Genomic DNA, 27,700 nt, shown 5'->3' with positions numbered 1-27,700 from the left:
GAGAGAATAGTTAACCAGGAGCTGACCCAGAATACGATCAACGAAATTAACGGGCACATAAGCGGCATCCAAAACTGGGTGAGAATTACCTACACTGATTCCAAAGAGAGCGGGCAACTAACCAACCAAGAGCTGACCAACATGCTGCAGCCAAGAGAGGAAGAGACTGCTACCCAAATCATTGGTACGCTGATGGTCGAGAGGTACGCTGAGGCCGGTCTCTTTACCTTCACGATTGGCGCTGGCATGCACCTTTGTATTCTCCAGGAGCTGGCACTTGTTGATGCACATGTTTCCCCAGCTGAATCGCACTACGTTACGTCCATCAAAAACTACGCCCAACAGTACGCTGATTTCGCCAAAGCCACTACCAAGAGCATCTTTGACAAGCGCATGGAAACGATCGTGGCAGATAGCGACGTCTACTATGACGGCTATTCGTATTACGACTCTTACTGGTGGGAAGATCACTTCAGTGGAGAAAAGAGTGAAATTTTTATGACGATCGTCGACCCAAAGGGAGAGGTCAGTAACCCAGAGGCGTGCGACCAAAGCTTGGATGATATGGCAAAGCACAAGAGCAAAGTACGCCAAGAGCTCAAGGATAAGATGCAAGATCCAGAGGTGACAGCAGATCTGTGGCTCAAGTTGATTGACCAACCCCTCCCTTCTCAGTGAACAGTTCAGGAAAAATCTGAACACAGCGGCGGAGCTGAACTGAACAGTAATTTAGCGGTAGAAAACAAGGAGTTTTGATTAGAGTATGATCTCAATTAACGGTTTCAGATAATGCTAGGGAACTATTAGAGGTGTAACGTATAGACTGCCAATGTCATCGTTATTCGGTATTACCGACGCCGTTGTCTCTTTAGTTTGGTTCTGTAAGTTTTAGACTTGTCAGTATTACTCAGCCGTTTTCAGCATAAGCCTTAGCGCTGAATTGTCAGTGACTTGCCGATAGAAAATCAGGACCTTTCAATCTAGTTTTAAGCACCAAAACGTTTAGTATCGAATAGGGGTTTCCGTAAAGGCAAATATTAAAAATAGGAATATTAATCGTTCCATTCAGAGCTTGTTTGGTTTTCAAATGTTGTATTGGACTGGTTTTGTAGATTTGCTTTTATTGGAGTGTTGTTAATCCGAACCAGTGAGCTCCTTGCTCTGTTTGAGCTCCTTAGGATTGAGGTTAATGAATGTGTCTCGGCCTGATACACTCGAGTTATCTTGGGTTTATATCTATCTAAAATAATTGAGGTAAAGAGCCCAACTGAATTTATTACGTTTTCTAAAATGCCTCAGCGACATGAGTTTTTGTTGCTAAATCTATCCTCGGTAGTAGAAGTCGGGGCGAATGACCGAACTCAGAGGTCAACAATCCTGCTCTATCTGTAAAAACCAGTGGAAATAACGTTACAAAAAGGCGAAAAAGGAGAGGTTTCATTTTTTCATGGGTGTGCATACTTCACTCAGTTGTCGTTTGTCTGATGTGTCTGGCAGCATATTTTGAGATCATTTGGGGTGTATTTGGAAATTTCTGTATTTCAATCGTTTGGAAATTTTGATATATTTTTGAGCTGTTTATTGAGGTATTTGAAACGCAGTTCCAAACGTGCTATACCTTTGGCCACCCTCAACACCTTTAAGTGTCTTTGGTTGCAACTGAACCTTTCAAAGCCAAAGTTCTCTCACTCCTTCATTATAAACGGGCTTCTTTTCCGATAGGAACTTGAATCATGAATTTCCGATGGACCGAATTGTATTCTTCGATCGGAATACAGGTTTTGGGTTATTTCTAGTTTTGCAAATTTTTGCACGAACAAAGAAACTCTAGTCACTTTCATATTCATTGCGCAGCTGGAATCACCAAGTATTCGTATAAGAATAGCCTTTCTCTATAGAAATGCCTCAGTGACTTGAGTTTTTGTCGCTGAATCCATCCTCGGTAGTAGAAGTCGAGGCGAACGGCTGAACACAGAGGCCAACAATCCTGTTCTATCTGTAAAAACCAGTGGAAATAACTTTGCAAAGGGGCGAAAAAGCAGAGGTCTCATTTTTTCAGGGTCTGTATACCTCACTCCTGATCAGTTGTCGTTCGTCTGATGTGCCTGGGAGCACATTTTGACATCATTTGGGGTTTATTTGGGAATTTCTGCATTTCAACCGTTTGGAAATTTTGATATGTTTTTGAGCTGTTTATTGAGGTATTCGAGGTAGTCTTATAGCAAAAATAAATAACGAAAAAAAAAAATAGAAACAGAAAAAAACGGTATAATATTTCAGTTAGCGATCAAAAGGCACAGACGAGCAAATATTTGGAATGGACAGTGTCACTTGTCGTCACTTTCTGTGTTCCATGTTCATAAGAATTTTTAACGTTGTAAGTTTTGTTGCTTCGGGATAATAGACCAATTTCGATATATTAAAATTCAGCCTAAAACGATAAACCTCAGAAAAAAAATTCAAATGAGAGAACCTGGTGACAGACCACCAACAAAAATTTCAAGCCCCAAGTCAAACCAAACTAAAACGGGGCAGGGGGGTGGGGGGAAGAAGTGAGAGTTTAGAAGTGAAGGATGAGCCTGAAAAGTGCTCAGGTATAAGCCTGTTTACAGTTAGTTCTCAATAATGACAAATGCAAAACCCCCTTTCACCCCCCCCCCCTTCCCCTCTCACCCTTCATCCCTGTTTTAGACCTGCCACTCAGGTCATGGTCTTTCACCAATGTTGGGATTTGTGGAATGATGTGGTATCTCTTTGTGATAAGTACTGCAGTGCAAGTGTTAAATATACAAAGAATTTTAAAAAAGGTCAGTATGTAACACCATAAATTTGGCAGGTAGAGATTATACAAGAGGGGATTTCTGTGCACAAGACCATAGTTAACAGAGCGGAATGGTTATGAAACTCGACAAAGTTCTTTGCTGTATGTTTTTGTTCTCTTTTATGGCCTTGACCATGCACAAAACACAATAGTTGTTCACTACTGACCGAGGAATTAACCAATAGAAACGTTGTGATTACGTAATTCATGCATAGTGCGTGAGCGTAAAACAAAAGATTGCGCACGGTCATGGACCTTGCAACTTAAATCTTGGCATTTTTGTTGGCTCCTTTGATGTTTGCCGGGCTTCATAACCATTCCCCTCTATTAACTATGACCAGACTGACAACATCAAGAATTAAACTACACCAGAAAACAAAAACAAAACAATTTTGTTTACAAACTTGAAGTTTAATTACATTTTATTGCTAAAAATAAGCCTAAAGAAATGTTTCATCATGATCATGAAAATATCTAATTTTAAAATAGATTCTATTTTCTTAATATAAAATAATTGCTAATTCCAGTGAATTCACTACTCAATTATCAACATCTTTTTTTTTTTTTTTTTTTTTTTTAAATACTGCACTTCATTCTGATATGGCATTTACTTGTTATTAATATTCAATCAATCACTCAATCAAGTTTTTATTTTGCCCCAATGGGATTCTATTGTATAGTGACCAGTCAGATGGCTGATCAAACCTCAGGGATATTTACCTATGCCTAAGGTCTCACTTTGATTAGAACCTCACAGAGGCCCGATTATAAGCATGACCATGACCAAAGTAAAACAATAAAGGCGCACAATTTTTCATCAACACAAATGCAAATACAGAGTTTTTATAAAATAGTACTACCGGTATAAATTATATAAGCACTGATGGGGTTTTGGGTAACAAGCTAACAAGGGAACATGGAAAATTTGTTTCCAGAGAAAAACAGATATTTCTAAGATAAATAATAAAATTGTCTAAAAACTTCAAGAAAAAATGAAATTTAGCAATGAATAAACAAAGGAGAAAATGTAAAACATTTAAGAGGGCCTAAGAAACATTGTATCCCTTGCCCCTGGAAGCTCTTGTTCTTGTCAAATGCTCTGGGTTTTCCCTCCATACAACATATTCTTCAATTAAGCTGTTTATGCTTTTCTTGTTCACTAGCTAGACACTTGTCTATAGCAAATTATTAATTTTTTATTTACAATAGTAAGATAGTTAAAATATATATATAACTCTAGTCATACTTCTTGTCATACTGTGGGTGTGACAAGAAGTAGCAACAAATCTTTGCACTAAGCACCAATTAATGTAATGGTATACTCGGACATCCATAACCTAGACTATATGATACTGTGGGCAATTTTGACACCGGGAGTCAGGTAAAAGAAAATTAACCACACAAAACAGACTTTGTTGGAAAAATGTTGTTGAAGCCCTTTGTTCCTCATGGAACATAAGTTCCTATGCTGCAGTCTTACTTGCGTTACCAGAAGAGGCGATGACAACAATAATAGTCACGCAACACTTGACATGGTCACTTCTTTGAAAAGACCTATTTTCAGATGGGGGGGGGGGGGGGAAGTGGTGATCATCACACATGGTATTTTGCATTTTCAAATGGATTCTAGTAAAATATAACTGATAGGAAAGTTCTGCGCAAAAAAAGTTTAAACTCTTAAACCACAAATGAACATTACAATCATATTGTATCAACATAAACTAAAAACCACCACTGCAATAGTGGGCTTATATGAATGGATTACCGAAATTTATCATCTTTCTTTTTATATTTGGGAGGGGGACCTTGTTATCAGCTTTCATTGTTTACGTCTAAGATTTCAAAGCTGGCTTTGAAAAGGTTTTGTTCAGGGAATGTTTCTGTCTTGTTAATTTATGGTGAGAGCTGAGCATTTTTACCATAATGGACGTTTTGGGTCAATCTTTTTTATGTCACGAAATTTCTTGATAAAAATAATCACATTACAAAGCAAGACAAGGATAGCACCACCAATACTCATACTGTTTGGAACAACATCCAGAGCTACCAGCTGGAGAATAAATGAAAAGGCAATTCCTATCGTGCTTACCAACGCAACAACTGATGCCTTTTCCATGGCCAAAGCCTTCGAACTAACCACTTGCGCAAAATAACCGAGACCTCCGATTGCAAGCACGTAAATTGAGTCATAAGTTCCACAGTCTGGGTATTTAAAACCAGAGATTAATGAAACTACAAAGCTAATGATTGATCCAACAACAGCAAAGTAAAACACCACTACTCTTGGGCCAACTTCCTGGGACATCTTGCGTGTTAGGACAGCTGATGCTGCTGAAGCAATTGCAGCTCCAACTGCAAGGAGAGTAGGCACCCATACCTGTTTAGAACCAGAGTTTTTTCCAAGAGAGCCAAACAAGAACGTTGGCCTTCCAATTAACACCACCCCTCCTATACTTAGTATCATAGCTATCACATCAAACTTGCTCACTGACTCTTTGAGAAAGATACGTCCAAGTATGGCTGTAAACACCGGAGAAATGTAAAATATCACCCTAGCGTCGGCTAAAGGCATGTGTTTTACAGCATGATTCATTAAATTCATCGCCGTCGTGCCGGAGATGCCACGAAGCAATAAAAATCTGCTCTGCTTCCACGGATAAATAAATTTATCTTTGAAGAATATCATTGCTGGCAGTGAGAAAACCATTTGAAATGTTAGTCGCATGAATGTCACCTCAGTGCTTGGAACGCTCTCAGCCAGTTTAACCATCAGTGCGCTCACAGAAAACATCAACGCCGCAATGATTGCCAAAATGATGCCTAGGAAAGCCAACTTCTTTTTCCTCGGTACTTTAATCTTTATGTTTACCACTTCCGCGTTTCCATTTCTCGCAATACGATTGTCGCGAAGCTCTATGGCAGGATCATTTCTCGCAATTGTACTGTCTGAATCAAACTGGTTTGCCTCTATCGTTAGTTCAGTCGTAACGTTCTCTGTAGAGCCATCGTCGTGAACTTCAAGGAAATCTTCTTCTCTCAGAAGGAAGCTTTCGTCGTTTTCCAACAGGCGTTCGTTCTGGACCCTCCTCCGAAGTCTGGCGATCAATGGAGAGAAAATTTTCGCCGCCATGCGTTTGAGATATTTTGACGTCTCTCGAAAGTGAGAAAAGTTTCTGTTAATTCATCACATGATTCAAGCTACAAATAATTGAATTCGTATTGGTAATGCTTCGCAATTATTGTATGAAAGCTTATGTAACGTTGACTGCGCATTTTTTGTCATCCGGGCAGTCACGCAATGCAATCCCGACGTTTTCTCCCTAGTCCCCTTTGACTCCGTCAGATTCCGCCCAAAGAATTTTTGATAGGAAATAAACCTTACATACGACCGAGCGTATGCAACGACGGGCGCAGCCACCGTATACAAGGCAGCTGTAGAAAACGCAAATAAAATATTTTTAAACGAAGAAACAGATCCACCAGACAGGCCTAGACAGATTCTGCTCAAAAAATGTTAAAAAGTTGCTCAAAAATATCCCCAATAGTTGTTTCAAAATTTTTATAGTTGCTTGCTGAAATCAAAGAGCAGCAAGCCGGCTCTGTTTCTGTACGGCAACAAAACGAGTGGTTTCCTCGATTGATTTGGTCATAAACAGGGGCTTTGCTCATGGACTTTTGCACCCGACTTGACTTGTATTTGCCTTTTTTCTCGACTACTTCACGCTTTCGGCTTCGAAAGCTCTGCACCATTTTCAATTGCAACCTAGATTGGGTCTCTTTGATGTTGTTCTTCATCGGATTCTTCATCGTCAGAGGAAAGCGCCCTGCCGTCCGCCATTTTGAGCTAGTTATACCATATTTAGAATATTAACACAGGATCTCCATTCTGAAAATGGAGTCACATCCGGCATACTCATATTTTGGAATCTATAATAATAACAATAATAATAATAATAATAATAATAATAATAATAATAATAATAATAATAGTAATTTACCCATTTATATAGCGCATATTTACGTATTCTGATCAATAGCGCTTTACAATCACCATAAAAATGAAATAAAATTATAAATTATAAAAATACTTCTTAAAAAAATAAGTCTTAAGTCGAGATTTAAAACTGTCATGTGATGTTGCTGAATCTATCAACATAAGATACCGATCGAAACGCAAGAGAGTTTCTAGCGAAATTCTTGTGAATTTTCAAAGAAAACGTGTTAAAATATCAATTACTTATGAATGTGATTTCGAAATTGTGAAAATATGCCAAAAATATGCTAGCTTTTAGAAAAGATACAGTAAAGTTGCTCACTCTCCGAAAAGTTGCTCACAATCGTAAAAGTTGCTCAAAAGTTGCCGAACAATATCTGTTTAGGCCTACCAGTAGAAGTTTGAAATCCCCGGAGAATTCCGCTCTTTCGGATTGCGAGCTCGTCGTTCAGCTGTAAAATGGCAAGGAGCCGTGAAATGATACACCATATTACTGGCACCGAGGGAGAAAGTTAGCTTTGTTTCCCCGAGAATCGAGGTTCGAAGGAAACAAAACTAACTGTTTTCAAAGCCAGATCAGTGTTTTGTTATATAGCTGGAGTTAAGTACAAAGTAATAAGGCAAAAAGAAGTTAACGCAACGTCTGGTTAGTGGGAGAGCGGGCAACAATTTATTGCTTGTTGTATCGCCCTGCGGGCGACGTTTAGATTTAACCTTGTCACGTGACCCAATAAGTAGCGCGCTTAAGATTCAACTAAACTCCAGTTATACTACTGGACGTTTAAGGTTGGAGGGGGTAAGGCGAGTCAATTTTTGGACGTCAGTGCGGGGCATTTTTAACCAAAAGTAAAAAGACACTAAAATTACTTGGAATTTGACAATGGATGCTCAGTAAATAATAAGAGTATTTTGAACAAGATCGTTTTATTGTGCCCTCATCAGAATATCACTGATACCACACTTAGCCATATTTTTTCATACTTTGCTTGGCAAATGAGCTCCCTAGTTTCCTAAATTCCAAAGTTTTTTATTGCAGTGCTTTTGGTTGGAACGATTCTCGTGTTGCTTCCATCACTTGCAACAAGCCGCCATGTATAGGTCGCCAATCCACTGACCATACTGACCGCAGCGTCCATGACACTGGATCCTACTATCTCCGAATTTGGCCGGGGTGATGTAGGAGGCACTGGCGGCGAATTGGCTCAGAGCACGCAAATGGCCCTGGGAACGAGTAAATCCGGCTGGACAACCTCCAGTAGCCAGAATACAGTAATGCCCAGGAGGCCATTGACCTGGAAAAAACAAAAACAAAAACAAAAACAAAAAAAAAAGGCATTAGTTCTTTTAGTTGTAAAGGTCGGCCAGCCCACTACGGCAAGCTGCAGGTTACACTATCCCTGAGACGAAAGAAATTCAGTTTATTGTACACCGTAATTGAACAGACTTTGCGAAGGTCGTTTTTAAATTTGAGGGATACAGTAAAGGTAATTTGTTAAACGTTTTATACTTACCACTTGAAGCTTGTTGCAACTCCTCTTTAGTGCTTTCAAGGTCGCTTTTGAGATTCTGTAACGATGCAGCCTGAGTCTGAAGGTAACTTATCAAGCACTTGGGTATCTGTTGAAACAAGAGAGAACAAGTCTCTAATTAATACAGCGTTTACTACTTCAATAGGGCTCTAGATCTGCACGACGTTGTCGACATAAGAACCTGGAGAACAATCTGTCCCAGGTGCAACATAGCGAGGTCTATTCTGTGTCCGCCGTCGTGCTGTTTCTAGCAATTTGAACATTTTTCAGGTTTCCTTTCGATTCTTGTTTGTATATGAGTAGCTAGCTTAAGTTTAATTCTTATTAGTACCCTGGGATCCACTGTAATTGGCTAGGCTGTAATGGTCTCCCTGCTTAATAAATTTTGTAGTATATAAGTCAGCATTTTAGTTAGGCGAAGTTAAATAAATAAACAAAAATGGCCGTGGTACGAATATAATACCAGAAATGGAAACAACGTGATTAAGAAATAAGATTTCCAATTTTGAAGCCACTTACGTTATAGTGTGAGTTGTTACAGTTATTTAAAGTTTTAAAAAATTATCAAGACTTGTTAGGAAAAACCCTGCTGGAATCCAACGTACAAATGGTTTCAAATCTTCAAACCCTAAAACTGTCCAAGAATCTCGGCTTATTTGGCACTGTAACAAAGCTACTAAATTGAACGCATTGTGCTGTTTTTATTTAGGTTTTTAGGTACACCAACTCAGATTGGTGGAATATATTGGGAGAATTTGGTGATGGAGATAATTAGAGGAGCGGTGGCCTCATAGTTAGTGGGCTCGTCTTCGGATCGAGCGGTCCGGGTTAGGGCCCTGGCCGGGGACATTGTGTTGTGTACAGTTGGGCAAGACACTTTACTCTCACAGTGCCTCTCCACGCAGGTGTATAAATGGGTACCGGCGAACTTAATGCTAGGGATAACCCTGCAATGGACTAGCATTCCATCAAGCGAGGAGTAGAAATACTCCTAGTCACTTCGTGCTACGGAAACCGGGATAAGCTCCGGCCTGATGGGCCACTTGGCTCGTATACAGACTTAACCTATTAATTAAAGACCATGATGATCGAGCGGAATATATATGTTGAGGGAAATATCAGATTTAAATCCATTGTATTACAAGTGTTAGAATTAAGCCACGCTCTCCCTTCCCGTCACAATCAAAGCCAGCCTAACCTTTTCTGGGACATTAATTAACGGGGTTGACGTTATAGAATATATTCACTAGCCAGAAGGAAAACAAGAACAGAACAGTGAACTATAAAAATACACAAAAGTGTGTGATCTTTGACTCTTCTCATCTCGCAGTCAGGCTGAGCAAGAGAGCCAGTCGTGTCATTGCAACAAACTGTTCCAGCGACAAGAAGTGTAACGAGCATCATCAAGGCCATTGAGCTCGTCATCTTGCTTTACTCTTCCATTTCAAGCGATCGCGGCGAGCTGTTTTCAAAACTTTTGGTGAGGTAGATGTTCTATAACGCTCTTCAGGATACAAAATCTGTCTCTATAACTGAGACTCGTGATTTTACAATTGCTAAGAAACGAAATTGTTTATTACTCAACCGTTAATTTTAGTTTGTCTTGTGTTAGACTCGTGATCATCCATTTTTTTCATGGTAATCCATGGCACTCTAATTCCAACAGTCTGAGTGCTTCGAAGAATAAAAGCCACTAAAATCCCCAGCTACCCCTTCCCAGAGACTCTCAGTACCTCTCCGTAATTTTTTAACGTAAGACTGCGTTTGCCGCACTTCAACTGAACAACACAATAGCTCATACAGATATTTTTGACCGGAAGTGTTTCATCTAAAACCTAACGTGCATTTGCAGGTATACGAGCAGAATAAAAACAGTCAAATTACTCAGTAGCGACGAGGAACGAGGAAATGAAATGTGATCATATAAGTTCACCGCAAAGAGGGCACAAAATTGCCTTCGGTTGACACATCCTATTAAACCTATTAAATTGGCTTCTAACACTTTTAAAGAACTTTTGATTTGTATTTCGTAAAATGCAGATAAAATTGTAATCTGTAATACGGCGTGAAAACTACAAACTATTAGCCTTCTCCCCCGGGGTGGAGTACTCCCAGAAAAGTTGGGTAGGTGTGTGCGGCCCACCTCCCAAAATCCTTAACCTATTCATGACCAAAATCTGCGATTTTGGCTACCCTTTTTAAGACCTGGCCAAAATTCGAAACCCTAATTGTGACCTTTGTAGCTGGTACAGTTGCCCTAAACATAACTTATGAGGGGCTTTTGTTGACGGTCTTATTGATAATGATGAAAAAGTAGCTTCTTCTAAGAAATATAGGCAATCCAAGACTAAAGTGCTAAAACCATACCCAATTTAGGACCAGAATGGCCAAAATCGATTCCTTATTTATGACCAAAACGGCTGATAAACCCTACCCTTTGGGACCGCACATACCTATATAGCCCATATAAGGGAGTACCCACCCCCCCCGGGCCTTGTCCAACCGACACTGGGTGTGAGAGAATCTTCATGGGCGGTTTCCTCTTTCCGTATAAAGCCTTTATATTGTTTACATATAAATATTTATATATTATCATTTTATTCTCACGGCTTGGCCACTCGTTTGCCGCGGCATAAGCTAGAAACAACCTCTGGTACCCAGAGAATATTTATCCAAGAAGGTAATGAATAAAGGAAATTCAAAACAAGAAAAAGTATGCTTCAATTAGCTAGAATACTAATTTTCAAACCAATGCCATGTAACATTTGAATATTGCAAAAAATTATTTGAAGGTGTTGTATGAAAGCGAGGAAGCTTTGCATTCCAGAGACCTTTTCGTTATTTATCTCAACAAAGGATTACTAATGGGCATTCAACTATTGGAGATAGAAAGAGCGGATAAGTAACAGCAAGGGTGGAAAATGTTAGGCTCTTAAATCAAGAGGTAAAATTTTAGGGCCGTTTGAAAGCTTGCAAAATTGCAAGGATTTATATTAGAATTTATACTGAAAACCACTGGAGCCTGACTGGATGGCACAGCGTGATCTTGCCATACAAATCCTTCTAATTTCTAACGTCCATAAAAACTTCCTCATAAGGGATATAAACTTGAAAATTGACATGTAAGCTTATTTGTAAATGTTCTTTTCATTTCTACTAACATTATGCATTACCAGTGAAAAGCACGTCACGTGGTCAACTGTTCAATCTCGTTCCCAGAGCCTTCGTTACCCTTGTCCAGCGGAACAAGGGTAACGAAGGCTCTGGGAACGAGATTGCCTATTGTTTCTTCTTGCATTCAGTAACCAGCGAGCAAATAGTTTTGACATCTAACACAGACTGTTCACAAACACACAGATTGCTCGAGATGTTTATAACGAAGCATAAAAGTTTTGAAGGCTCGCTAAGTTGTCTGTGCTTGTGTGGTCTTAGCTTTTTAACATGGATTTACGGACAAAACAAGCTTGTGAAATTTACATCACCTTTACCATGGAATAATCTAATCGCAGGACAGAGGCCTCGTCATATGCACCAGAGTGCCTTGGAGACCACTGGATGTTATTTCACAATACTTACAAATCCCCCTTTAATGTTGTGAAACAGGTCGTCGTTTTTAAGTATTACCCTAGCCTCGCGCCACGAAAAAACGGAAAAACCGAAAACCGCGAGCTATATTTATGATTCACCAGCACCAGCACAGTTAAACGGCCGAACACAGAGACCAACAATTCTGTTCTATCCGTAAAAACCAGTGGAAATAACGTTGCAAAGGGGCGAAAAAGCAGAGGTTTCATGTTTTAAGCGTGTGTATACTTCACTCAGCTCAGTTGTTGTTCGTCTGTCGTGTCTGGCAGCATATTTTGAGATCGTTTGGTATATATTTGGGAATTTCTATATTTCAACCGTTTCGAAATTTTAATACATTTTTGAACAGTTTATTGAGGTATTCGAAGAAGCCTTAAAGCAAAAATAAATAACGGAAAAAAGAAAAAACAGAAAAAAACGGTATAATATTTCCGTCAGCGATCAAAGGGACAGACGAGCAATTATTTGGAATGGACAGTGTCACCTGCTGTCACTTTCTGTGTTCCATATTCATAAGAATTTGTAACGTTATAAATTTTGTTGCTTCGGGATAATAGACGGACCAATTTCGATATATTAAAGTTCAGCCTAAAACGATGGGGTTGTGCTGAGGTGGCCTGAGGTCTATTGTTTTAGACTGAACTTTAATATATCGAAATTGGTCTATTCACTTTTCGAAAAAGACCAATATACTTTTGCTGGTAAGAGATTGAAACGAGAACAGAATATAAACTAGAGGCTAAATAAGTACGTTTATCCACAACTTCCAAATGTGTTAATAAATTTAATTTATTTAAATGTTAGGTGCAAAGTTAATAAAGTTAAGTTCGCTTAAATTATTCTGTCCCTTCTTCCATTCGGTTCTCTAAGTTAGTCCCAGACCACACTAGGGCGTTTTTAAAAATATGCGTTTCATCTCAACGAAAAACAAGCAAAATATTTTCCACTACACTAGCGTTTTCGTTTGGTTTTCACCTGGCCACACTAATTCGTTTTCATATTCATACGAAAATACTTACTTTTTGATGCGTTTTCAACCATCGCCCACAATTAAACGACCGATAACACCAATCGAAACGACACTACATGACGCTTTTTTCGGCATCGTTTTCAAAGGTCTCCGTTTTCACCTATCCACGCTACAAACGGAGCGCTAGCGTTTTCAAAGCGATGCGTTTTCAAAAGGCTCCACTTCTGAAACCATTTTTGAACGCGTTTTCATCATCGTTTTCGGTCATTTTACTGTGGACGATAGGCGAAAACGCATCAAAAAGTATGTGTTTTCAAACGAAAACGGTGGTCGGGGCTTTAGAAATGGGCGCAATTTGGAAGAATATAAGTCCCTATCTCCAGGGAAATTTATGAAACGGAGAAAAATGTCTCCACGGTCTAGACTTATAATAATGCACTTTTGTCAGAAAACCAATTTTAGCTTAAAATTGAGGTGTTACTCAGTCGCGGTAACGAGAAAAATTAATATTATTTTTCTTTACAAACTGACTGATTAAGAGCACGTACAATCACCCTTGTAAACCAAACGTGAATAAATAATCAGTTCCAAACGTGCTACGTTGGATTGCTTACAACTGTACCTTTCAAAGCCAAAGTTCTCCCACTTCCTTAATTCTAAACGGGCATCTTTTCCAATAGAAATCATAAATTCTCGAAGGACCGAATTGTATTCTTTGATCGGAATACAGGTTGTGGATTATTTGTAGTTTTGCAAATTTTTTGCACGAACAAAGAAACCCTAGTCAATTTCACATTCATTTCGCTTTCCGTCCAGTGCGCAGCTGGAATCACCAAGTATTCGTATAAGAATAGCCTTTATCTATAGAAAAACCAATTACTTATATCGGCTGGGATATATTAATTACGTGGCTTGTAAAACGCTTAATTAGTTGGACCTCCAACCTCCTCAAGGTGAATTGTGCAGGTCCGATTCCTCTTGGTTGGCCCGGTTTGATCGGAAAATTTCTTTCCATTTTCTTCGGGTATTGGCATAATGGATGCCCCCCGCATGTAATAAATGCCATATTAGGGCATTATGCCCGTTTTTGGATTTTTTTGGCGGGAATCTTTCGAGGCTCGCAAAAAGAGACTCGCGGCTCGAGGCTCGAGGTCCGGGCTCGCAGGCTAGCAAAATAGCCTCCCCCGTTGTCAGAAAACCAATTTCAGCTTTAAAATGACGTGTTTCTTGGCGGTGGAAATGGTAATTTCCTTCTCTACAAACTCATGGATTCGGAACACGAAAGCTCACACACCAAACCAAACCAGAATAATAATTAGTTACTAGGGTATCTAAAAGATAGTAATGCTGCAGCAAATTCTGTTGATAGTGACATATTTTATACAGTGATTCATCAACAACTTCATGGATGATGACGCATCGATGGCGAGGTGTGACAAGGGATCGTGACAAAAAAGCACATATTGATCTGAACCATGTTTAGACATAAAACCCTACACATCAACCTCCCCTTTACCAGATCGCGAAAATCGAAAGGTGTGGAAATTGTAGGAGCAGAAATCTAAACTATAAATTCTGTACAGATACGCATTAACAGTGTCTCTAGAAGGTTGACAGACTGTCGAGGACGCGTCCATCGCCATGTGTGAAAATGCTAAAGCTTAAGCTTAAATTCATGTTTGGATGAAAAGGAATAGATCGCGTATATGAAATTAGCGTGTTCTAGGGTTTTCCTTTGTTTTAATTATTCTACAAGCTTTAGTAACGACGATTTCTCTTTATTTAAGAATTCGACTAAGGAGGCGAGACTGCTAAGAAATGACATACTCAGTTTGAAATTAAGACGCCACAAAAGCCGATTTCGATATATTAAAATTCAGCTTAAAACAATATAATAGACTTCAGCATGAGAATCTGAGAAATAAACCCCACAAACTCTGTAGTTAGTCCCCAGAGCCCCGTGCTGAGATCTATTGTTTTAGGCTCAATTTTAATATATCAAAATTGGTCTATTAATCGTCCAGATTTACAAACTTTCACATACTGCCTTAAGAACAAAAGCAAGAATTGTGAAAGTCAAGCACGATCTCCTTCACTGCAGCAAAACATAACCACTAATCTTTCTCACTGGAATTCACGCGAAAAAAGACGACCTCGTGTTGTTCGTGGCGCAGTGCACTCTGGTCAAAAAAATGGCGCAGTGCACTCTGGTTAAATGCAATGCATTCTGGTAAAAAGGGATGCATTCGAAAATTCGTACCCCTGCCCTTCTATATATTCTTCCTAAATCCTGATTTTGTTGCTGCTCGCTCGCTACGCTAGCTCCGCAGCAACAATGGCCGGCCTCATTGAAAACCTGCTACGTTAGCTAATCAATACCTTCAAGTGTCTTTAGTAAAAAGAGAGAAAGGATCGAAGGATCATGAAACAAAGATGACAAGATTTGTGTTGGAAGGTCTACGACCGTGCCCAATCCCGTGCCCGTGCCGGTTGATTTAAATATCTCGAACTTTCGGTCATCCTGCCGCACGTTTTCTTCTGGTAGATCATTTTCTAGGCCCCTTATCTACGTTTTGCAAAAAAAAAAAAAAGAAATAAAAAAATAGATAAATAAATAAATAAAAAAATGAAAAAAGAGAAAAAAAAAATCTTCACTCCCGAAGTTTGAAATCCCCGGAGAATTCCACTGTTTTGTTCTCATCGTTCAGTTGTACAACGATTTCAAATGTCTCTTTATCAAGTTTAGGGCCCGTCGACATGTTTACTTGATCCCTACTTAACAACCACTGGACCTTTAAGGGGGAGGAGGTAAGACGAGTCAATTTTTGGACGTCAACTGCGAGAATTGTTCGACCACAGGCAAAAGCAGACTAAACTTACTTGGAATTCGACAATAGATACTGTACTTAAAACCAGACGGTTTTGTTGTGCCCTTTATTAGAATATCATTGATACCACACATAGCCAGCTCATTTTATTCGATGCTTTGCCAACGATCTTCCCTAGTTTCCTAAATTTCTCTGTGTGACATTTCTGTGTTGGTTGGAGGATTCTTGTGTTGCTTCCATCACTTACAACAGGCTACTATGTACAGCTCTCCAATCCACTGGCCATACCGACCGCAGGATCCATGACACTGAATCTTACTGTCTCCAAACTTGGCCTGGGTGATGTAGGTGGAACTGGCTGCGTACATCTTCAGAGCTAGCATGTGGCCCTGGGAACGAGTGAATCCGGCTGGACAAGCTCCACTAGCCAGAATACAGTAATGCCCAGGAGGCCATTGGCCTGTGAAAAAAAGAAAAGACATTAGTTCTTTTAGTTACAAAGGTCGACCAGTGACTACTGCCACAAAATGCTCGATTGACAAACGAAAGAAATTCAGTTTATAATACTCCGTTGATTGAGCAGACGTTGCGCCGATGATTTTTAAATTTGAGGGATACAGTAAAAGTAACTAGATAAACTATAGTTCAAACTTACCACTCATAGCTTGTTGCAACTGGTTTTTAGTGGTTTCAAGGTCGCTTTTGACACTTTGTAACGACGTAGCCTGTATTTGGAACTGCTTTTTAGTGGTTTCAAGGTCGCTTTTGACACTCTGTAACGACGTAGCCTGTATTTGGAACTGCTTTTTAGTGCTGTCAAGGTCGCTTTTGAGACTCTGTATCGATGCAGCCTGGATCTGAAGATAACTTATCAAACACTTGGGTATCTGTTAAAATCAATGAGAGAAAACAGGTCTTTAACGCGCCACCCGGGAAGGTGATAGAGGAGTTTTGTTGCGCGTTATGAGGACGGATTAAGAAGGAATCCAGTACAAGTTCGAGTAACAAGTGAAGCGGACAAAAACTTTGCACCGAGGCTATTAAAAATCATTTCTAAAAACACCAAATCTCGAAAACAAATTTTGAAGTTCATATGAAACTCTTGAGAGTGCTGGTGAAATGAAACTGATGATAAAATTTTTCCTGTGTTTGGACAATTTCTCTGAACTTTGGAATTTATTTTCTCGAGTTCTCATGGGAAATTGTTTTCAGCGTTGTCTCAGGCAACGGTTTATATCTTTAGCTTCTACAAAATACAAAAAAGGACTGTAATATACTTTAAGTTATTCTGGCACAAGGTCACTTCTGAAATTGTTTGATTTCCTATCGGATTTCGTTTTAACATTTTATGGAATAGGCCCTTAGTACGACCCTGTCATGTGACGTCAGTTGTCAGTCACAAAACTGGTCGTGGTACAAATTAAATACCGGAAGTGGAAAGAACGTGATAAAGTAGTAAGATTTTCAGTTACGAGGCCACTGACGAGATGCTACGGTTATCTAAAGGTTTAAAAAAAATAACAAGACTGGTAAAGAAAATCCTGGCAAGCGTTGCCAACCAGCATACAACTTTCAAACTGTCCTAACATTTTGCACTTTTATGAAAGTTAATAAATTAATTGCGTTATGTTGTTTGTATTAAGGTTTTGGGAGCACGAATTCAGAGTACGAGCTATGATGATGGAAATATTTAGAGTGAGAGATTGGGAGGCGCGGTACATGGCCTCGTACATGGTTACTACACCCGTCTCCAGATCGAGCGGTGTGGGTTCGTCGTTTTACGTTATTGGGCAAGAAATTTCACTCTCACATTGCTTCTCTTCGCCCGGATGTAAAATGGTTCTTGAGGTCAACCGACTGCTATGAACTACTCCTACACGCTTCATGCTACAGAAACCAGGATAAGCTCTGGGCTGTATAGGGCCACTTGGCTCGAATGCAGAATTTCTCTTTTTACCTTTTAAAATATTAATTTAAGAAGGTAACAATTGAGGGGAATATGCTCAGGGAAATATAAGCTATAAAATAAATCCATTGTTTGTTTGTTTGTTTTTTTTTTCAGTGGTAGAATTCACACGTTCTAGCTTCGTTTTCGTTACAATCAAAGCCTCAGCAACCTTTTCCGAGACTTAATTTAACAGTGTTAACGTTATGGAGTATATTCACCACCCACAAGGAAAAAAAGCATCGAATTAAGTAGGTAAAAATGTGTGATCTTGGAGTGTTCTCACCTCGCAATCAGGCTGAGTTGCAGAGCCAGTCGTGTCATTACAACACACTCTTCCAGCGACAAAAAGTATAACGAGCATCAAGGCCATCGAGCTCTTCATCTTGCCTTACTCTTCGATTTCAGTCGATTGCGACGAACTATTTTCAGAAATTTTGGTGAGGTAGATGTTCTACAACGATCAGTTCACAATCTTCCCGTATAGCTGAGACACGTAAGTGCAATTGTCGCGAAGCGAAAGTTGTTCATTACTCGACTGTTAATTTAAGTTTGTCTTGTGCTAGACTTATGACCATCCATTTTAATGCGCATGCGCATTAAACAACTATGTTGAAAACGGTTCCGTGTTTAGCCATTCCGAGTGTAAAACTTCGGAGGTCCCATGGGATTTTCAGAAGAAATGAATCGTCATGAGTGTTATTTCATATTGTCATGGTAAAAAAAAAACGGGAAGGTCGAACACCAAGTACATTACGCTGGTCGTTTTGAGCGTTCGAGTAAAGGCGGCCACATTGCTACAAATTGCTGGGCCTATCGTTGCATGTTGTATTGTCATTGCCGTTTTTCTGTTTTGAATAATTTGGGCAGCTTTCCGTCGCCAGTTGGTTCCCAATTTTCAAGGTAAGCTTAAGTTATTTAATTTCCAAGTTAACTACACAGCCCTTAAGAAGTTAAGGTAGCTCAAAACTGTATCCAGTTATTAGATTTTGTTGGGTCTTTATAACCTCTCTTTATCAGTTGATGCTACATTCATGGTATCAAAAAATGCCCAATCATTGGTGAACACGATATTATCATTTTAATGACTCAGTAGGTTACCATAGGTTCATGTGACGAGTACATTCTTGTTAGAGCAGAGTCCGATTGATACTGGGATAATTAACAATATCGTAAATTTTCGTTTTCTTTGACCATCGTAGCTTTATAACAAATAACGCACAAGCATAAAATGGCGCCTGGGAAGAAAATCGAATCGGTTTTATCACATGCTACCCCAATCGATCAGACCACAGTCGTTCTTAAATACAATTTCAAGCCTTCACAGTCTTGTCATATCTTCTCACTCTGTGCGCGAGCTGTAATACCAATATTTTAAAAATAGCAACACACAATATGATATCGAGAACAAGTGACATAACATATGACCATCTTTGAACGTGAGTCGTCTGCTCCCTTCGCATTCGGCAGCATAGCACCCCGTCGGAGATCGGCAATTAACTGGCAAATCAGGTGAGCAGCAGATAAATAACCGGTGGCCTGGCCGGTTTGATAAAGACAAAATGTACGAAGAAAAGAGCATGGAATATTCCACGATAATGCTAATGTTGGTGAAAGATGACCGCGGAAAAGCGGAAAAGTATGTTTTTAGACGAGATGTTGTCACGTATCATACGAGAAACAGTCTTAATTCTCAGTCTGCGTTTTGTACGTAGTCTGTAGTCTGCAGTCTGCATTTTGTCTAGTCTGCATTTTGTACCCGCTCTACAGTCTGCAGTCTGCATTTTGTCCTGACGGATTGGGGTAGCATGTGATAATACCGATTCGATTTTCTCCCAAGGCGCCATTTCATTCTTTGTTTATTCAGTACCAATCGGACTCTGCTCTAACAAGAACATACTGGTCATCTGGGGGCATAGCCGGTAGAAACTCACGTTTCACTTCCTCGCATTTCCCTAAATTCTTCCCTTTTCTTTTCCATTTTCCGCCATTTTGAATTCTCAGGTGGGTTACCGCTGTACACTCGCTCCCCGTTTCCCGTTTCCCGTTTCCCGTTCCCCGTTCCCCGTTCCTCGTTTCAGTAACATCCAAAAGATAACCGCCAAACCCTCGCAGCAGGGATCAGTCACGACTTGACACCAAACAACGAGCTGGCTTTTCCTTCTACGAGAAATCTTCAATTTTGCCGTTTTCAAATACTGAAATAGTTCTTTTAATTTCCTATTTCAGCTATGTATTAGCAAATAATAGATATGAACAACCTTTTACGGAAAAGCGATGTTGAATCGAGCAGACAGGATCAGACACAGCTAGAGAGCGCGTCTGAGAGCAGAAATTGTACTCTCCTCTCAATTTTTATTTCGGTGTCTTCAGTGTTGTGAATTATACTGGTAATTATCTCTGTGATTTAACTTTGTTCCTGTTTGAACAAAAAGTAAAAAAAGCTTTACATAGTTTTCGCCTTATCTCACTTGGGTGCCAGAACACATGACACCTGCCATTACATAAGAATTTTCCGACTCAAACCGGCTGTTCCAAAAATGAGGAGTGCGGAACGCGGAGTGCGGAGTGCGGCGTGCGGCCACATTGTAAAAACCAGCCACGTCAGACGGGAGACAGGATGCAAAGACCTCCTTTGCTATGAGAAACCTCAATTCCCTCAGATGGTCAGTACAAAATCTGCCGTCTCGTCCATTGCCAAAACTCTCGGCGAAGACCTGCTAAGTGGGGTCCTGGGCAACGTGGCTGTACTTATGTTTAATTCCATCTTTCCATCTGGCGTGCCTGACTACTTTGATGCTGTTTACAAGGAAATCGAGAGAATAGTTAACCGGGAGCTGACCCAGAATACGATCGGCGAAATTAACGGGCACATAAACGGCATCCAAAGCTGGGTGAGAATTACCTACACTGATTCCAAAGAGAGCGGGCAACTAACCAACCAAGAGCTGACCAACATGCTGCAGCCAAGAGAGGAAGAGACTGCTACCCAAATCATTGGTACGCTGATGGTCGAGAGGTACGCTGAGGCCGGTCTCTTTACCTTCACGATTGGCGCTGGCATGCACCTTTGTATTCTCCAGGAGCTGGCACTTGTTGATGCACATGTTTCCCCAGCTGAATCGCACTACGTTACGTCCATCAAAAACTACGCCCAACAGTACGCTGATTTCGCCAAAGCCACTACCAAGAGCATCTTTGACAAGCGCATGGAAACGATCGTGGCAGATAGCGACGTCTACTACGACGGCTATTCGTATTACGACTCTTACTGGTGGGAAGATCACTTCAGTGGAGAAAAGAGTGAAATTTTTATGACGATCGTCGACCCAAAGGGAGAGGTCAGTAACCCAGAGGCGTGTGGCCAAAGCTTGGATGGTATGGCAAAGCACAAGAGCAAAGTACGCCAAGAGCTCAAGGATAAGATGCAAGATCCAGAGGCGACAGCAGATCTGTGGCTCAAGTTGATTGACCAACCCCTCCCTTCTCAGTGAACAGTTCAGGAAAAACTGAACACAGCGGCGGAGCTGAACTGAACAGTAATTTGGCGGTGGAAAACAAGAAGTTTTGATTAGGGTATGATCTCAATTAACGGTTTCAGATAATGCTAGGGAACTGTTAGAGATATAACGTATAGACTGCAAATGTCATCGTAATTCATTGTTTGTTTAGTTTGGTTTTGTAAATTTTACATTTGTGAGAGTTACGCAACCATTTTAAGCATAAGCCTTAGAGCTGAATTGTTACTTGTCGATAGGAATTAGGACCTGGAGAAGATTAGTTCCAACGTTTTAAGGGGTGGAGCTGGACTAAACTGTAAATTGGCGGTATCAAATTAGGATTTGTGATCATGATTAGGGTATAATCTCTTTCAGATAATGCTAGAGAACTATTAGAGATGTAACGTAGACTCCAAATGTCATGGTAATTCGGTTTGACTTAAATCATTGTTTGTTTAGCTTGGTTCTGTAGATTTAAGATTTATCAGTAATACTCGGCCATTTTTAGCATGAGCCTAAGAGCTTAATTGTTACTTGCCGATAGAAAATTAGGACCTTTTGATCTAGTTTCAAGCACCAAATTAAGACGCGTATTATCGAATAAGGGTTTCCGAAAAGGCTGAAGATCTTTTAGAATAGTCACGGTTTAGACTTACTGATAATGTCACCATTGTCACCGTTCCATTCAGGGCTTATTTGATTTTCAGTTTTGTAATGGACTGGTTTTGTAGACTTAGAGTTTTTTTGTGAAACGTTTTTGACACGACTGAGAGCTCCTTGGGTTTTTAATGTAGCTTATGTTAGGATTGAGATTAATAAATGTGTCTCAGCTTGATACACTTGTATCTATCTAAAATAATTGAGGTAAAGAGCGCAACTGAATTTATTACGTTTTCCAGAATGCCTCAGCGACTTGAGTTTTTGTTGCTGAATCCATCCTCGGTAGTAGAAGTCGGGGCGAGCCAGTCGAAAGGCAAGGAAGTTCTTGTAAGCTCTCTGCCTGTTGGTTTTCTTCGTCGACGATGCGCTGAAGTTCAAAGTCTTCAAATCGTGACTTGAATGAACGTTACTTGACTTTAGGGCGATTCGGAGGGGGGAGGGGGGTAGGGGGGTGGAGGGCGTCCTAGTAAGAGGCTAATGGAGATGTGCCGCTGGGTGGGGTCGCATTATACTTTCACGCGGCGAGTCGATTGACTACAATGGGGTTGCATTTACGATAGAGTTACAAGAATAAAGAGACGATCATCGTCTCTTGCTAACGTGGGGTTGAAGATGCATGGTGAAAAAGTTTGTTACCGTTTTACATTCAGTTAAAAAAATGTGTCACTTCATTTTAAGATGAACTAGTTAAAGGCTTTATAAGGTAGATGCACAATAAAGAGAAAGTGACTGACTGTTGCGATCGCAAAAATACAGTTGCCCAAACGTGGCTAAGATGGGGTCTGTAATTTGCTACAGAATAGACTATCATGATGGAGAAGGGGCTCTGAGGGGCACTCCGCACATCCACAGGAAAAATTGACCCAGGTACCTCCCTGGGGGTACTAGGGTCCCTGGGGGGGGGGGGGGCAAGTTTAATATTTGCACCATAGAGCCTAGAGCATGAAGTGTCGCATTTCTTTGTCCAAAAGCCTTGCTGATTATTTATTCTACAGGCTGGTTTTGCATAACACGACATCCATTTTTTGGAGACCCAGGAGTAAATAGATGGTCGAGCTAGGGGTAACAACCGATCAGCTACGTTTCAGGTTTTCGCAGATGGACATTTCCGCCACCGTGAAGAAAAAAACTTATAATGGTCGCTTGTCACTCCTGGAGCCCGTTTCTCGAAATCCCCGGAAACTTTTCCGTTCCGCAAAACCATTTTTAGCTCATCTGTATCTAGAAATGGAGAAACTCTGTTGATATTAAGAAAATGTGAATAAAACAGCTCTGTAATCATAAGGTTTGAGATTATGCCATGGGTTTCCGGGTGCTCTAACTTGTCAAGTGATCATTACAAAGTCCTACGGTTTGTTCTTTCCATCTTCCATCTTGCTCGCTTAGAGAGCTCTCTTCATCTCCAATACTTCCTTGGGAACTTTGCATCTCTGATTCCTCGTCAGATTCCACTTCCCGACCTTGTAAGTTTTGAAAATAAAATCTCGAACTTGAATTCATGATAATTCACCCTTTAGATCCTTCAAATGGCGAGTAAATTACTTTTGCAATGACTTCACGCCTTTTATAACCGGGAAGCGACACGGATGTACGTCTGCTCGTCACGCTATCTGCGTAGCTGGCTAATTGAGGTATCAAACTGCTTTGTTGAAATCATGAATTGCCCACAAGGGGTTCTCACATCAGATTAGGAAATAAAATGTAAAGAAAGCTCCCTGTGTTCTGCTGTTAGAGAGGGCTGTTATAGTAGTTTTGGAGGACTTGATAATGTTACGGGTTCGGGAAATGTCTTTCAAGAGTGCATTTGATTAACTGGGTGGACATTGCAGTTTGGGGGATTAGGCAATTTGATTCCCATGCGGTTTATTGTGATTTCAATTCATCGTAAATTAATTGGGGTTTTGTGACTTTGTCCAGACCTGCGGTATACTTTTCCGTAAGCGTTCAGTTTTGGTCGACCATGCAGAGGGTTCCCAATAGGTTTGGCAGGATGCGGGATTATGGCTTTTTTTCGCCTTGATAATTGGGATTTGAGCTGAAAACAGGGGCGGGAAGCGGAAATTACAATTACGAACGGGAGCGGGATTTCGTGTTTTTGTGGGGTTGGGATGCGGGATTCGCAAGGGGAACACAGCGGGATACGGGATTTCAATTCTTACGTGACTTCATAAATTGTTATTGACCAGCGCAGAAACCGAAAGCTGGCAGAAACGAACCGTATAGCTGTGTCAGGTTTCAAGTTATGAATAGCAACCGCTCTGTACCCTGTCAGGTTCTGTTAAACGTATAGTCCATTTCCGACATTTTCGATGCTTGCGTCTGTAACCTTGACCTCCCGATCCTTTCTAGTTTTTCTAGTCTTTCGACCTAGTCTCTCCAAAGTGCTTGGCTTGTTTTGGCCAGGATGGCCACACCGGATGGCGGTGATAGTGATTTACCGTACGAAGTATGCGTCATTACGAATTGCATCACCATATATTAGACCATAATACGAAAAGGATGTGCGAGCAGGAATGCCTTCATTCGGAAAGAAAAGTTCTGAGCCCAGATTTCAAGTAAAGTGAAGACGCTGAAAGCTTTGAAAGAAACTGTCAAGTGTTTTTACGGGCCATCTCTTGAATATGGGAATGACCAATCTTTTTCTTTCAGTCATACGTGGACAAAAGGAAACAAAACAGTAAACCGTTTACAGAAACAAACGTTATAATCATTTGTGCTTACTTATCTGCTACCCATTGAGTTTTTTTGTGATCTTTTATGCAATATCTTGTTTTAAAAAGTTCGTGTCAATAATTAAATTGATCATTAATTTTAAAAAAATAATAATTAACGCAGAAACCTCCTTGAAAAGTAGGCGGGATCGGGATTTCCAGGCAAAAAAGGGCGGGATGGTGGGATTAACAGGAAAAAATGGGCGGGAAAGCGGGATCTGAGAACCCTATTGTGGACCCTCCATGCATGGTAAAAAGAAATGGTATGTAACCTTATTGTCGAGACTCTTTTCGGGATTCTGCTGCTATCGGAAACAAGCATTCACTTAATCCCTTTCATATCAAGCAATATTGAAAGGTTCTTAGATTTCTTTCGGAGAAGTCATGTTGTTCGAGGTACCATGTTCAATTTAACAAGAAATAAAATGCAAACAGCGGTAACAAACATAACACATGAACTACGCATGGTTTGGAACAACAATCTAAAATTTTCTTGACGTTTCGCATGCTACCGCATCTTCAGAAGTGGCGGTTACAAAAAAACGAAAGATTTAAAACTTAAAAATACAAAGCGAGGTACTGGTAACTAACTAAACAATAACGAAAACAAAAGGTGATAGCTAATAAAGTGACAGCTTTTCACTGCTAGCATTGTCATTAAGTGTTGGTTTTAAGTCTCGTATAAGCAATGTTTCTTTTATTTTACAATGTAAATCACATTGTCCACTAACTAAGACCTCGAAATGGTCCCATTTGATGTTATGGCCGGTGGAGATTGCGTGATCAGCAACAGCGGAAGCGTGACCCACTTGCGTAAGGGCTTTAAAATGCTCGACCTTTTTGTCATGCAGTCGTCGCTTTGTTTTGCCGATATAGAAAGCGTCACAACCCCAGCAGTTGGCTTTGTATACGACTTTAGATTTTTGCGAGCGATTTAAACGATCTTTGTAAGGAAAAAAGTACTTAACTCGGCAAGTGTTCTGAAAAATCAACTTAAGATTGACGAAACCAAAAAATTTATTAACACAAGATTTAAGACGGCGTTTAAAAACTTCGCTTCGGAAACCTAAATAAGGAAGCACAAGGATTATATCTCTCTTGGGAACCGTGGTAACAGTTTCGGATGGTCTGTTCCTATGCTTGTTTAAGACATCATTCATATTGAAGGAAATTATGCCTTTCGGGTAACCATTCAGAAGCAGTGTTTTCTTTAGATCAGAGAGAGCAGCCTGTAATGAAGAAAATGTTGAACAGATGCGAAAACAGCGATAAGTGAAGGTGCGGATCAGATTGATTTTGTACTTTCTTGGTGTGAAAGAATCCCACTTGGTGTAAAGACCTGTGAAGGTCTTTTTTCGGTGTACTGTTGTAGAAAAGGCATATTGATAGCGTTTGATGAGGACATCTAAGAATGGGATCTCTTGGTTTTCTTCGAGTTCTATAGTAAATTTGATATTGGGATGCCTGTTGTTGAGGTAATGTAGAAAACTTGTAGCTTTGTCCTTATTGTCAAACAAGGAGAAAGTGTCATCTACATATCGAAACCAAATGGATGGACAGGCCACTGTATTACTCACCCACTGCTCCTCGAAATGGCACATAAAAATGTTAGCTAAAACAGGACCCAATAGTGACCCCATAGCAACACCATCAACCTGATCATAATATTGTCCGTCAAATATGAAGTGGCTTTTCTTGGTTGCAAACTCAAGCAAAGTTTTAAGGGCTGGTCGTGGTAATCTCGGAGGCTCAGGGAGAGAGTACAACTTATTGAGACAAATTTGAATTGTTTCATCAAGCGGTACATTAGTGAACAAGGAACACACATCAAGGGAACACATAATTTGATCGTTATGTTTATGAGACTTAACCCAGTCCACAAAGCTGAAAGAGTCCTTGATTGTAAACTGGTTTGTGGAGATCGGCTTCAGGACACCCACAAGAAATGAAGCAAGATTGTAGTTATATGTATTAATGGAAGAGACAATCGGACGGAAAGGGCAGCCAGATTTGTGAATCTTGGGAAGACCGTAAAGAACACCAGCAGTTGAGCCACAAGGAAGAATCTTTCGAAATGTAGCATCATCAACAATGCCATCACGCTTGAGATTTCGAAGATAAGAAATGAGACTAGTCTCTCTTGACTTTGTTGGATTCTGGGATAACTTCTTAAATTTGGTCTCATCGGAAATCAACCGTTTCATTTTGTTGAGGTAATCAATCCTATTAACAATGACAACACCATTTCCTTTATCAGGTCTTGTAATAATTATAGAGTCATCATTTCGTAAATCCTGAAGAGCTTTCCATTCTTCCTTGCTCAACGTCTTGTCCGGCATGTCGGAATTGAACCCTAAGACGGCGTCCGAGGGAAATAAGTGGCGTGATAAGATCAGAAGAGTAGGTACATGATTGTGAAAAGTTCCAGTTAAAAAAATGCACAATTTGATAGTTTTAATAGAAGTCGCTTCATTGCTTCGGAGGCTCTACCATCCGTTAGTCTGTCCCTTGTTTTGCCATTGCGGCAACAAAACCGTCGGCTGCGTAGCTCGGGGGTACCCCCAGAAAAATTAGGTGGCGGTGTGCGGCCCACTTCCCAAAACCCTTAAGCCCCGGCCAAACGATCGCAACATTTCAACGCAACACATCGCAACAGTGTTGGGCGTAACATGTTTCGTGCGTTTGGCCACTCAGTTGTGACGTGTTGCGAAGTGTTGCGACATGTTGGGTGTTGTTGGCTCAAATTTGAAACTGGTCAACTTTTTCATCTAACATTTTTGGATGTTGCATGATGTTGTAGTCGTTTGGCCAGGTTCGTGCAACAATGATGCACCCGGGCATGCGCACTAGTTCGATTTTCTATACCCAACATGTCGCATCATGTCACAACACATCGCAACAAGGTGGCTAAACGCGTGCAACATGATGCTGCGCTGAAATGTTGCGATCGTTTGCCCGGAGCTTGCAAATACTGGGCCAACAATGTTGCGATATGTTGTGATGATATGTTGCGAAAATCTACCATTTTCCCGATCCTATTTACGATCTGTCCAAAATCTCCATACATTTTTTAAGACCTGAGCCGCTCTGTACTTCGGATTACGACTCCGACTCCGACTTCTTCTCACTTGCTCGTGCACGAGTTCAAGTTGAAGTG

General features: G+C 40.4%; 4 protein-coding genes across 4 annotated transcripts; all 4 read right to left on the bottom strand.

The window, feature by feature from the left end:
• Positions 1–4,393: 4,393 nt before the first annotated feature.
• LOC145469762 (solute carrier family 35 member G1-like) lies at positions 4,394–6,154 on the bottom strand. The gene has a single exon (XM_081453563.1). It carries the CDS (start codon positions 5,949–5,951, stop codon positions 4,737–4,739), a length of 1,215 nt encoding a protein of 404 aa, XP_081309689.1. The 5' UTR covers positions 5,952–6,154; the 3' UTR covers positions 4,394–4,736.
• Positions 6,155–7,168: 1,014 nt separating this feature from the next.
• Positions 7,169–9,769, bottom strand: LOC145470611 (uncharacterized). The gene is made up of 3 exons (XM_081454415.1): positions 9,592–9,769; positions 8,327–8,458; positions 7,169–8,107 (listed from the first exon to the last, which is right to left on the bottom strand). The coding sequence occupies exons 1-3, from the start codon at positions 9,767–9,769 to the stop codon at positions 7,887–7,889; spliced, it is 531 nt and encodes a 176-aa protein (XP_081310541.1). The 3' UTR covers positions 7,169–7,886.
• A 6,197-nt stretch (positions 9,770–15,966) lies between these two features.
• On the bottom strand, positions 15,967–18,057 carry LOC145469817 (uncharacterized). The gene is made up of 4 exons (XM_081453629.1): positions 17,959–18,057; positions 16,508–16,614; positions 16,383–16,384; positions 15,967–16,187 (listed from the first exon to the last, which is right to left on the bottom strand). Exons 1-4 carry the CDS (start codon positions 18,055–18,057, stop codon positions 15,967–15,969), a joined length of 429 nt encoding a protein of 142 aa, XP_081309755.1.
• A 7,106-nt stretch (positions 18,058–25,163) lies between these two features.
• On the bottom strand, positions 25,164–26,882 carry LOC145470610 (uncharacterized). Its single transcript, XM_081454414.1, has one exon. It carries the CDS (start codon positions 26,880–26,882, stop codon positions 25,164–25,166), a length of 1,719 nt encoding a protein of 572 aa, XP_081310540.1.
• Positions 26,883–27,700: the final 818 nt, after the last annotated feature.

Source organism: Orbicella franksi, chromosome 15 (genome assembly GCF_964199315.1).
Source record: "Orbicella franksi chromosome 15, jaOrbFran1.1, whole genome shotgun sequence".
In the NCBI taxonomy this organism is placed as follows: Eukaryota; Metazoa; Cnidaria; class Anthozoa; order Scleractinia; family Merulinidae; genus Orbicella; species Orbicella franksi.
Note: the sequence above shows the minus strand (reverse complement) of the source record. Positions and strands in the feature narration are given on the sequence as shown.